This window comes from Hyaena hyaena, unplaced genomic scaffold, assembly GCF_003009895.1.
Source record: "Hyaena hyaena isolate Hyena2069 unplaced genomic scaffold, ASM300989v1 scaffold_88, whole genome shotgun sequence".
NCBI classification, from domain to species: Eukaryota; Metazoa; Chordata; class Mammalia; order Carnivora; family Hyaenidae; genus Hyaena; species Hyaena hyaena.
Window position 1 is genome coordinate 1,949,403 of NW_024080720.1, and position 12,234 is coordinate 1,961,636.

A 12,234-nucleotide genomic window follows, 5' to 3' on the forward strand; every position below is an offset into this window, starting at 1 on the left:
ACATCACTAGGAATAAATCTCTCCAGACTGCATGAGAAAACTTTTCCTTTATCTCATTTGACTGAGTATTGAAATTAGGCACATGGTATGACTCCAACATTATGATTTTGTCACATTTCTGAATATGCCTAAATTTTCCTTGGAAAACAATGGTCAGGAAGCCAAATTTGTTTAGATGGGAGACTATACCTAAAATAGATTCAGAATTCTTTTTTTTTTTTTTTTTTTTTACAAATAGTTTATTGTCAAATTAGTTTCTACATAACACTCAGTGCTCATCCCCAAAGTGCCCTCCTCCATGCCCATCTCCCCCTCCCCCCCACATCCATCAGTCCTCAGTTTTTGTCAGCATTCAAGAGTCTCTCATGGTTTGCCTCTCTCCCTTTCCCCCACCATTTCCGCCCTTCTTCTCCCCCTTGTTCCTCCGTCAAGTTCCTCCTAATCCTCCTATACGTGCAAACATATGATATTTGTCCTTCTCTGCCTCAGAATTCTCTTTCTATTAACGTGTTTATACTAGAGCTAGACCAAGGTTAACGAAGAAAGATGGGAAGACTGAAGTGGGGTAAGAAATGGAAAAAAGGAAGAGGAGAAAAAAGAAGAAACAGTCTGGGGCGCCTGGGTGGCTCAGTCGGTTAAAGCATCTGACTTCAGCCCAGGTCATAACCTCACAGTTCTTGAGTTCGAGCCCCGCACCGGGCTCTGTGCTGACAGCTCGGAACATGGAGGCTGCTTCAGATTCTGTGTCTCCATCTCTCTGTGCCCCTCACCTGATTGTGCTCTGTCTCTCTCTCAAAAAAAAAAAAAAAATTTAATAAAATAAATAAAATAAAAATAAAAATAAAAAGATAAAAAAAGAAGAAACAGCCTGTTGGAACCACTCCTTAACGTTACTGAGCATTTGTGACGTTGCTAACTGCTCTATCATGAAACTCTACTGATGAAAACTCTCAGCAGGCTTCCCCTTAGCCACAAGATAGTCCATAATCTTTTTTGTGGTATCTCTAATCCTCATGAATCCTGTGCTACGATCCTACATTACTGCTCCCTATCATGCATATTCCTGGCTCTGTACCTTTGCTCAAGCTATCCTCCTAATGCCCTCTCCATTACTGACCAATTCCCATCCCTGTTACTGACCAATGAATGTCCTTCCATTCTTTATGGCCTCGATTATGTCCTGCCTCCAATCAGCAGCAGGAGCTCAACTTAGACTCTCTCATTTCTCCCTGCCTACACCAACCAACAGAAATCTCCTCTCCTCCACTTCCCTTCATTACTGTCCTTATGCCTCATTTTTAATTTATTATATACTGTAACAGGGTGAATGGAATACATTCAACAAGTATTTCTGAACCTTCTGTGGACCAGGTTCTGTGTATAAACACTAAAGAAGGAAATCTCAATGCTCATGTACATATGCAAGGTTTTCCTCGCCAGGGACACCAATGGGTTTATCCCCTAGAGGTTAGTACATGCTCTATATTTAGTGACTGCTCTTTCCTCAAGTCCCAAAGCACTCTGTCCAAATTCCTTCGACCTTGTCCTGAATTGTAAAGGAATTGTACTGGAATTGTATGCTTTGAATTGTAAATTGAATTGTAAAGCAATCTTATTTACTGACTAGATTTTAGAAGCCCCGGAACCAGGATTCATATATACATCTCTCACAAAAAAACGGTATATAAGTAGAGATTCAAATATCCATTAATGATTGAAAGATGGGGGCTCAGTTAGTATAGCTTAACCAAGAGGGGTGCCTGGGTGGCTCAGTTGATTAAGCGTCCAACTTTGGCTAAGGTCATGATCTTGTGGTTCAGTGAGTTCTAGCCCTGCGTTGGGCTCTGTACTGACAGCCTGGAACCTGGAGCCTGCTTAAGATTCTGTGTCTCCCTGTCTCTCTGCCCCTCCCCAACTTGCACTCTGTCTCTGTCTCAAAAATAAATAAAATTTAAAAAGATTAAAAAACATATAGTCTAACCAAGATTAAATATTTAAAGTTTCACCAAGTTTCAAAAAGGGTCACTTGAACTTTGAGTATAACATGAATTGCTTTAGACATTTAACACATTAAGAGTTAAACAGGAAAGGTGACCAACTACTGTGTGTATATATGAAAGTACATAGAGCCCAAAAGGTAAATGAGAGCTTTTGATAGACAATATGCAACTCCTACACAAGGAGTTAAGGCAGGCCCTGAGAATAAACAGAAGGTATGTACTTATCTTCAAGGACTTCCATAACACAAAGTAGCATATGCTAAGTTAAAAACAAAGGCAATACTGGGGCACCTGGATGGCTCAGTCGGGTAAGTGTCCAACTCTTGGTTTGGGCTCAGGTCACGGTCTCACAGTTTGTGAGTTCAAACTCCACACTGACAGCATGGAGCCTGCTTGGGATTCTCTCTCTCTGCTCCTTCCTCCACTCGTGTTCTCTCTCTCTCTCTCTCAAAAATAAGTAAATAAACTTAAAAAAAAATTAAGGGCAATACTTAAAACAAAAAAAAGGCAATATGAATTCAGAGAGGGAAATCTCAATGAAGGCTGAGGTATTACAACAGACCTTAAAGGAAGTATGGGACTGAAGATACCCATTGAACTTAGAACTTACACTTAAAAGCTAAGTATAAACGTCCCTCTTCAACCTCAAATTCTGTTGTGATCCATTATGTATAAAATGCTAAAAAAAATTACTATTAGAAAAAGGGGAGAATTGAAGGATGGGAAGAAAATAGGAAGCTGAGGGCTATGGACTAGCTGGAGAGAAATTTTTGCACCAAAGCGTTGGGGAAGTAGAAACTGAAGAAAAGCAAAACATGAGGGGAGAGGGGAGGGCTGGGAGAAAGAATGTTAATACAGTAAGAGTATAAAAGAAGATCTGGAGGTAGGATATTGACTGACGACAAGGAGACCAATTACTAGATTATATTAATAGTTGAGGAACCAAATAATGAAGGTCCAGACTATCGAAATACCAGAAAGAATAGAAAAAGACAACTTTAAGGAATATTTGTTTCCCAAATTAGACCTCCAGGCACAAACACTGAGCAAAGTGCCAGAAGTGGAAACCTGCTGCTCTAGACAGTAGGGCCATCTGAAAACAGGGTCTCCTGGCAGATTAGAACATGGTCATATTTCAGAGGCTCCCTGGTGGGGACGGGACTCTCTCAAGGACCATGCTTTCCTGGTTTATTCCTAGAGAGTTAGGGTTGGACAGGGCAGAAGAGGTGACACTAATATCACAATTTCCTCTTACCAAGACCCATCCTGGCCCTAAGGAACCAGTTAAAGGAGAGGGCTTCTGAGGGAAAAAAAAATTAATTTATTCTCTTAATACAAATTAACCTTGAAAGTACCTTTGGCTGGGTAAGGTTCTCCCAGGTTAGGAAAGAGAAGTGGCTGAGGACCAAATTTGTTAATCTGGTTCCTCTAGTCACATGTATTTTATACTTTTGGATTGTATTGTAGACAGTATGAACAACACATCACATAAACTCTGGATTCTGTTAGATTCCTCTAAAGAAAATATATATTTTCTCCCAGTAAACAGTTAACTTGGTTCACCTAATATTCCAAATGCTGAAAACCCAATTCAGTTCTTTCTGCCTTATCTGGGTTGCTTCAAGTCTGCCCTGTGCACGTGTAGTTTAAAGTCCAGCCAGATTACTAGGTAAGGATTACAGCTAGGAATTTGGGGCTTATTCTTCAGTTCTCTTTACAGGGATTTCTCTCCCCTTCTTCACTTTCTAGCTGCTGTGGTCACCCTGAACTATGTCCTTTGGTTCTTTAAGCCAAAAGGATAGAAGGTTTTCTATCAGGCTTTTAGTTCCCCTGTGCACAGACTAGAGCTTGCCCTCTGGCTAAAACCTGTAGAAACAGGAACCTTGCCCACTGATATTTCCTGTTGAACACTCTCCAGTATCTTTCTTCTTTTTCTCATTCCCCAGTGCCTTCAGATAGTTGTTTATACTTTGTCTGAGTTTACAGTTATTTGAGGTAGGAGAGTTCATTTGATAAAAGCCAATAACCAGAAGCAGAAACAACTGTACATTTTTGACAACGGTGAAATTTCATTTACTTTAAAATAGTCTACTTGGGGGCGCCTGGGTGGCTTAGTCGGTTAGGCGTCCGACTTTCGCTTAGGTCATGATCTCGCGGTTCGTGGGTTCGGGCCTCGCGTCGGGCTCTGTGCTGACTGCCAGCTCAGAGCCTGGAGCCTGTTTCGGAGTCTGTGTCTCCCTCTCTCTCTGACCCTCCCCTGCTCACGCTGTCTCTCTCTCTCTCTCTCCTAGAAATAAATAAAATATTTAAAAAAAATAAATAAATAAAATAAAATAGTCTACTTGGACTGATCTTTTTCAGAAAGTCTGAATTAATATGATGTTCTTGTTGAGACAAGTATATGTCATCTGACCATAAAAAAAAGTAAAAACACAATCATATTTACAATGTGTCTTATCTAACCTTAACAACCCTGTGAAAGTAGAGGTATACGTCATATAACAGAAGAAGAAAGAGGCCCTCGAGAGAAAGCTTACCAAATAACGATGTTGTTCATTACAGTGGCACCAAGCAGAGCTTCCTGCATCCCTTGCACCTCAGCAAAAGTTAGTACAGTCTCTTCAGGGGACATCAAAAACTGTTTTTCTTTGCTTCTGCATTTAAAACAGTATTAAAAATTAGCACCTTATACCAAAGCAGTTTCTATGCAGCCCTTCTACATATTACAGAGCTATGTATCATACACACTAATCTAATATCAGAAAAAATTTCAACTAGAAATCATGTATTCAAACCTTTCTACAATAAGATATACTACTTTCATATCATCTACCTGGATATATTTGCAAGCACCTCAAATTCATCATATCCAAAATTAAACTTGCCGGGGGCGGGGGAGGAGGAGGTCTGGGTGCCTAACTGACCCAGTAAATAAAGCATCCTGTCTAACTCTTGATTTTGGCTCAGGTCATGATCTCATGGTCATGAGATCAAACCTTGCATGGGACTCCGTGCTGGGTGGAGCTTAAGATTCTCTCTCTTCATCTCCCTCTGCCCCTCCCCTGGACATATGAACTCTCTCTCTCTCAGAGAGACAAAACAAAACAAAAAACTTGCCAGCTCTCTCTTTAAACCTTATGTTTCTTTCCGCATTCCCACCTCAGTGAATTGTACCACTATATGACCACGTGACAAATGTAGAAACCTGGGTTAAGTTATCTTTGTCTCCTTCCTCTCTACCTACTCAATCACCAAACCCTAATGACTTTAGTCTCCTCTTTCTCAAATCTGTCTGCTTCTTCCTGTATCCATTAATACTTTACTAATATAAGCATGCAATTATTTGTCTCTTGCCGAGATTACTACAGATCGTGAATTAGTAAGAAAGAAGGTTCGTGACCTCTGTTATTATGAAACACAGGTAAATAGTCACAATAAGGCATAACAAACACAGAGGATGCTATGAATTCCATTTTCAATATGTTGAATCTAACATACCCATGAGATGTCTAATAAATAGGCAGGCAGGTATAGAGGCTAAGAAAGGGTTCAGAGCTAGAAATACATGTTTGTAAATAGTCAGCATCTAAATGGTAACTGAAGGATTCAAAAACAAGTGCAGACCAAAAAAAGGGTCTAGGATCTGGAGGCACTTATGATATTTGAGGGGCACACAGAGATTTCAAAGACTGAAGAAAGAACAAACTATGTTTGCTGAGCCTCTCCACTTCACTGGCTTCCTCCCTGCTACATCCAGCTTCCTCCTTTCTAAACTGCATCCATGAAACAGCCAAGTGTTGAGGCAGACCCTGCTTACAACACCTGCCGCCCACAAAGACAAGAGGCTAGCGATCCAACCTTCTCTGAAAGCCCGTGATAAAAAGCATTCGTTAATAATGAAAATCAACCATCTTACCCTCCATCTTCTGCAAATGTCATGATTTCTACTCGTTGGTCACAAAGGGTCCCGCTGCTACTGACTAGCCTCCTCTCTGTCAGGCCAAGCACAGCTTTTATATTCCCAGAACTCAGTAGCATTTGCTTTTCACATCCACCATCAGAGGAACAAAGTAATGACCTAAACCAAGTATAAAAGAAAATTGGAGAAGTTAAGAGTAAGCCTTTTTCTTTTCTTTTCTTTTTTAAACATTTCTTATTGAGGGGGCACCTGGGTGGCTCAGTCAGTTAGGCATCTGACTTCAGCTCAGGTCATGATCTCATGGTTCGTGGGTTCGAGCCCTGCATCAGGCTCTGTGCTGACAGGTAGCTCAGAACCTGGAGCCTGCTTTGGATTCTGTATCTCCCTCTCTCTCTGACCCTCCCCTGCTCACGCTGTCTCTTTCTCTCTCTCAGAAACAAATAAAACATTAAATAAAATTAAGAAAAAACCTTTCTACAATACAGATATACTGCTTTTATATTATCTAGCTGGACATATTCGCAAGCACCTCAAATTCATCATATCTGAAGTTAAATTTGCCGGGGGCATCTGGATGCCCAAGTGACCCAGTAAAGCATCCTGTCCAACTCTTGATTTTGGCTCAGGTCATGATCTCATATGGCGAAAGCTCAGAGCCTGGAGCCTGCTTCTGAATCTGTGACTCCCTTGCTCTCTCCCCCTCCCCTGCTCATACTCTGTCTCTCCCTATCTCTCAAAAAATAAATGTTTAAAAAAAATTTTTTTTTTAATTTGCTTTTGAGAAAGAGAGTGTATATACACATGGAGAAGGGGCAGAGAAAGAAGGAGACCAAGAATCCCAAGCAGGCTCCAACCACACTATTAAAAAGCACCTAATGAAGGACCTGAACCCACAAATTGTGAGATCATAACGGGAGCTGAAATCAAGAGTGGGACACTTAACTGACTGAGTCATCCAGGCGCCTCTAGGAGTTAGCCTTTAATATGAAAGGACTAAAGGGGCACCTGGGTGGCTCAGTCAAAGTGGACTGTCAGTGTCCAACTTCGACTCAGGTCATGATCTCAACAGTTTGTGGGTTCTCTGTGCTGACAGTGTGGAGTCTGATGCCTGCTCTGGAATCTGTGTCTTCCTCTCTCTTCCCCTTCCCTGCTCACACTCTGTCTCTCTCTGTCTCTCAAAAGTAAAAAAAACATTGGGGGCGCCTGGGTGGCTTAGTCGGTTAAGCGTCCGACTTTCGCTTAGGTCATGATCTCGCGGTTCGTGGGTTCGGGCCCCGCGTCGGGCTCTGTGCTGACTGCCAGCTCAGAGCCTGGAGCCTGTTTCAGTCTGTGACTCCCTCTCTCTCTGACCCTCCCCAGCTCACGCTCTCTCTCTCTCTTTATCCTAGAAATAAAAAAAATAAAAAAAAAAGTAAAAAAACATTGAAAAAATTTCTTAAAAAATTGAAAAGACTAAGGTCCAATTTTATTTATCTTTTTTAATATTTATTTTTGAGAGAGAGCACATGAGGGAGGGGCAGAGAGAAAGGGAGATGGAAAATACTAATGCAAGCCGAGATCAAGAGTTAGACGGACATGCGGCGCCTGGGTGGCTCAGTCAGTTAAGCGTGGGACTTCAGCTCAGGTCATGATCTCACAGTTTGTGGGTTCGAACCCGGCACTGGGGTCTGTGCTGACAGCTAGCTCAGAGCCTGGAGCCTGTTTCGGATTCTGTGTCTCCCTCTCTCTCTGACCCTCCCCTGCTCACGCTTGTCTCTTTCTCAGAAATAAATAAAACATTAAAAAAAAAAAAAAAAAAGAGTCAGACACTTAACTGAATGAGCCACCCAGGTGCTCCTCCTAAGGTCTAATTTTAAATGGAAACTTCAGTCAGGGATAGCATTCTAGCGTTTTTGTTTTTGTTTTTGTTTTTTTGTTTTTTTAAACAAATACCTTCTGGGTCTAGATTTGAAAGATTCAAGCCTAGGTTACAACTTGCACTCAAAACAGGCTGACAGGGACAAATATAAAAGGAAAAAAAAATTACTCCTTGAGAGTTACATACCTTATTTCCCTGATTTCCAAATTTCCCAAAGCCACACACACAAGGTTACAAACATCAGGTACTGGAACTATCTGTAACACTGGAACCTAGATAAAACAAAACAAGCCAAAAATTGTGTTTGGTTGCTTCATTTTTTTTAAACACTGTAGTTTTTTATTTTAAAAAATACTTTTTAAAACTTTATTTTTGAGAGCGAAAGAGACAGACTGTGAGCAGGGGAGGATTAGACAAAGAGGGAGACACAGAATCTGAAGCAGACTCCAGGCTCTGAGCTGTCAGCACAGAGCCTGATGCAGGGCTCCAACCCACGAACCATGAGATCATGACCTGAGTCGAAGTCAGATACTTAACTGACTGAGCCACCAAGGTGCCCCTGGTTTTTTCATATAAAAAAAAATTTTTTTTATGTTTTATTTTATTTTTGAGAGAGAGACAGAAAGAGACACAGTACAAGTAGGGGAGGGAGAGAGAGAGAGAGAAAGAGAGACAGAATCTGAAGCAGGCTCCAGCCTCCGTGCTGTCAGCAGAGAGTCCAACATAGGGCTTGAACTCACAAACCATGAGATCATGACCTGAGCCGAAGTCGGACACTAACCAACTGAGCCACTCAGGGGCCTCCCTTTTTAAAAAATTTTATTTTGTATTTTATTTTATTTTTGAGAGAGAGACAGAGACAAAGTGCAAGCAGGGAAGGGGTAGAGAGAGAGAGGGAGACAGAGAATCTGAAGCAGGTTCCAGGCTCTGAGCTGTCAACACAGAGCCCATGTTTCATTTTTAATTAATCTAAATTTTCCAAAACCCATCACATCCCCTTCTATTCTCACTGTATTAGGATAGCTTTGAACATTGAACAAATGTGAGAAGTTCAGCAAACACATACTTTTTATAAGCTGTAAATCCAAAAAAGTCATATGCAAAACTGTGTGTACAGCAGCACTTACTTCTAACAATAAAGGAAAAATTAAATAAATTCTGGCACAAGTGGACAAAGGGAATATCATGTAGTTATTTAAGTTTATTCACATAAATAAATACTTATTGACCACCACTCTGCAAAGAATTAAATTTGCTAAGAGTAGATCATAAGTGTTCTCACTAAAAACAAACAAAAACTATGTGAGCTGATGCATGTTAATGAACCTGATTGTTGTGGGAGTTCTTTCTATGTATATCAAATCATCACATTATACACCTTAAATATATTACAATTTTGTCAATTCTACTTCAATAAATCTGGAGAAATAAATAAAACTCAAAATAAAGTATGAAGAATATGTAGAGGGCCGCCTGGGTGGCTCAGGTCATGATCTCATGGTTTGTGGGTTCGAGCCCCACCTCGAGTTCTGTGCTAATAGCCCAGAGCCTAGAGCCTGCTTCAGACTCTGTGTCTCCCTCTTTCTCTGGTGCCCCCCACTTGTACTCTGTCTCTCTCTCTCTCAAAAATAAACATTAAAAAAATTTTTTTAATTAAAACTTTAAAAAAGAATATGTAGAAACAAGGAAAATGTTTATATAAGTGAGAAAAGGCAGATTTAAAAATTTTAAGCACATTAGGACTGCAAGCATGTAAGATATATATGAAGGTGTACAAAGACTAGAAGAAAATACATTAAGGAAGCAAGAGGGGTGCCTGGGTGGGTCAGTCAAATATCCGACTTTGGCTCAGGTTATGATCTCAAGGTTCATGGGTTTGAGCCACACATCGGGCTCTGTGCTGACAGCTCTGAGCCTGGAGCCTGCTTCAGAGTCTTGGTTTCCCTCTGTTCCTCCCCCACTCTCACTCTCTCTCCCTCTCTCAAAAACAAAAAAAGACTGGGGTGCTTGGATGGCTCAGTCGGTTAAATGTCCGACTTCGGCTCAGGTCATGATCTCACACTTTGTTGGTTCGAGCCCCGCATTGGGCTCTGTGCTGACAGCTAGCTCAGAGCCTGGAACCTGTTTCGGATTCTGTGTCGCTCTCTCTCTCTGACCCTCCCCTGCTCAGGCTGTCTCTCTCTCTCTCTCTCTCTCTCTCAGAAATAAATAAAACAATTAAAAAATAATTAAAAAAAAAAAAGGAAGCAAGAACAATGTTTGGTGAGGGGTAAGGAGTACAAGTATCAGCAACTTTAGAAGTCAGAAAAGACAAAATTCTAAGCTTCTCCAACAGGTCTAGTATAAAAATCCATTTACTGAAAAACAGGTGATAAACCAGAGCACAATGTTAGAGTCCAGATGGTGGGCTTATGGGTGCTCACTGTACAACTTTTCTCTATGTTTGATAATTCACATAATGAAATGTTGGAAAAAATTAGCGATCCCTCTGTTCTGTCTTACAGGGTTGTAGGTCCCATTCTTGGTAAGCTGCCAATCTATATTACCATGTAAATACTTGCAAAGACCTCTCCCAGCTCTAAGATTCTGACTTACCTCTGTGAAGTGCCAGGAATAAAGTTTTTCCCACTGCCAAGTATCCAGAGGTTTCCAAAGAGAAACTACGTATTCACAGGCAGTTATGATACATGGCTCTTTGAAACCAGCTATTTCCCACCACATGGCACTCACATCCACGGAACAGGAACCGGAAGGATTCTGAAATAAACAGCAACATCAGTTATGTTAAAGGGATACTTGGGGTCTGTTTTATGAAAAGAATAAGTACAAAAAGTACTGGGTTCCAAGGATTAAACAAAATACCAATTAAATGTAATTAAAGTTTTATATAGGTCAAAACTGGCTTAGTTGGTGGAGCAAATGACTCTTGATCATGGGGTTTTGAGACTGAGCCCAACATTGGGTGGAGAGATTACTTAAAAATAAAATCTTAAGGGGCACATGGGTGGCTCAGTTGATTAAGCATCTGACTTTGGCTCAGGTCATGATCTCATGGCTCCTGAGTTCAAGCTCACATCAGGCTCTGTGCTGACAGCTCAGAGCCTGGAGCCTGCTTCAGATTCTTTGTCTCCTTCTCTCTCTGCCCCTCCCTTGCTTGCACTGTCTCTCTCTATCTCTCCCAAAAGTAAACACTAGAAGTATTTACAAAATAATAAAATAAAATCTTAAAAAGAAAGAAAAAAGCTTTGTGAGTCTTATGTAACTAAAAAATTGCCCCCATGCACTTATATCATGATAGATCTAAAAATGTATAGCTCCAGAATGGAACAGATTCAGATTTAATCACAAAACGTGGCTAATAAGAACTTGCCCATTTGGAAATGAAACATCCTGATGAACCACCCACAGGATGAAGAGGGAATAAAATTGAAATAATGTGGGGGTTAAGGGCACCAACTTCCCGCATAGTCAAAAATCTGCATAACTTTGGATTTCCCAAAAACTTACCTACATAATAGCCTACTGTTGACAGGAAGCATTACTGATAACAAATAGTCGATCAACACATATTTGTATGTTATATGTATTATATACTATGTATAATAATAAAGTACAGAAAAAAGAAAATGTTATTAAGAAAATCATAAGGAAGATGGGGCGCCTGGGTGGCTCAGTCGGTTGGGCATCTGACTCTTGATGTTAGCTTAGGCCATGATCTCACGAGTTCGAGCCTCACATCAGGCTCTGTGCTGGCAGTGTAGAGCCTGCTTCGGATTCTCTTTCTCTTCTCTCTCTTCCCCTCCCCAACTTGTCTTTTTTCCTCTCTCAAAATAAATAAAGAAACTTAAAAAAAATGAAAATCATAAGGAAGAGAATATACATTTGTAATTCTGTACTGTGTTTACTGAAAAAGGATCTGTCCAGTTCAAACACATGTTTTTCAACAGTCAACTATATTTCCACATGAGCAAGGAGAGCACTGTGTATCCAAACACACAGAGCATGGCAAAGTAGTATTTCCAGAAGAAATTTATAATCATAAAGGCACTTATCAGAAAAGACAAAAATAAAAGTAAACTAAGAAAACAGCTCAAAAAGTTAGTAACAACACAGAAGTAATAACCACAATGAAAAAGAGAAAAATTATTAAGGATAAAAACAGAAATAAATGAGATAGGAAACAAATGGACCTAATTAGCAATCAACACAACCAAAAGCATTTATTTTGGAAGACCAACAGAATGGAAAAATCTCTTAAGTCTGATGCAGGAAGAAAAGTACTTTAGAAAATGGGAAACGGGGAGAGGTTTAACTGAACATACACAGACAAAAAAACCTACAAATTAGGAATTTGAATTTTCTAATTAGGAATTAGAATTTTCACCTACAAATTAGGAAATACAAATTAAATGGTTGATTCTTTAAGAAACCAAGTCACTGAAACTGATTCAGGAATA

The 12,234-nt window shown here is 40.3% G+C and overlaps 1 protein-coding gene across 4 annotated transcripts in view; it reads right to left on the bottom strand.

Moving 5' to 3' along the window:
- Positions 1–12,234, bottom strand: part of PALB2 (partner and localizer of BRCA2) — a 28,123-nt gene that overhangs the window by 5,270 nt on the left and 10,619 nt on the right. For all 4 annotated transcript variants that reach the window (XM_039234454.1, XM_039234453.1, XM_039234456.1 and 1 more), the window contains 4 exons: positions 10,373–10,534; positions 7,964–8,049; positions 5,917–6,078; positions 4,538–4,654 (listed from right to left, as the gene is read on the bottom strand). In XM_039234454.1, the coding sequence (XP_039090385.1) occupies positions 4,538–4,654; positions 5,917–6,078; positions 7,964–8,049; positions 10,373–10,534 (527 nt within the window). The remainder of the gene's footprint in view (positions 1–4,537; positions 4,655–5,916; positions 6,079–7,963; positions 8,050–10,372; positions 10,535–12,234) is intronic.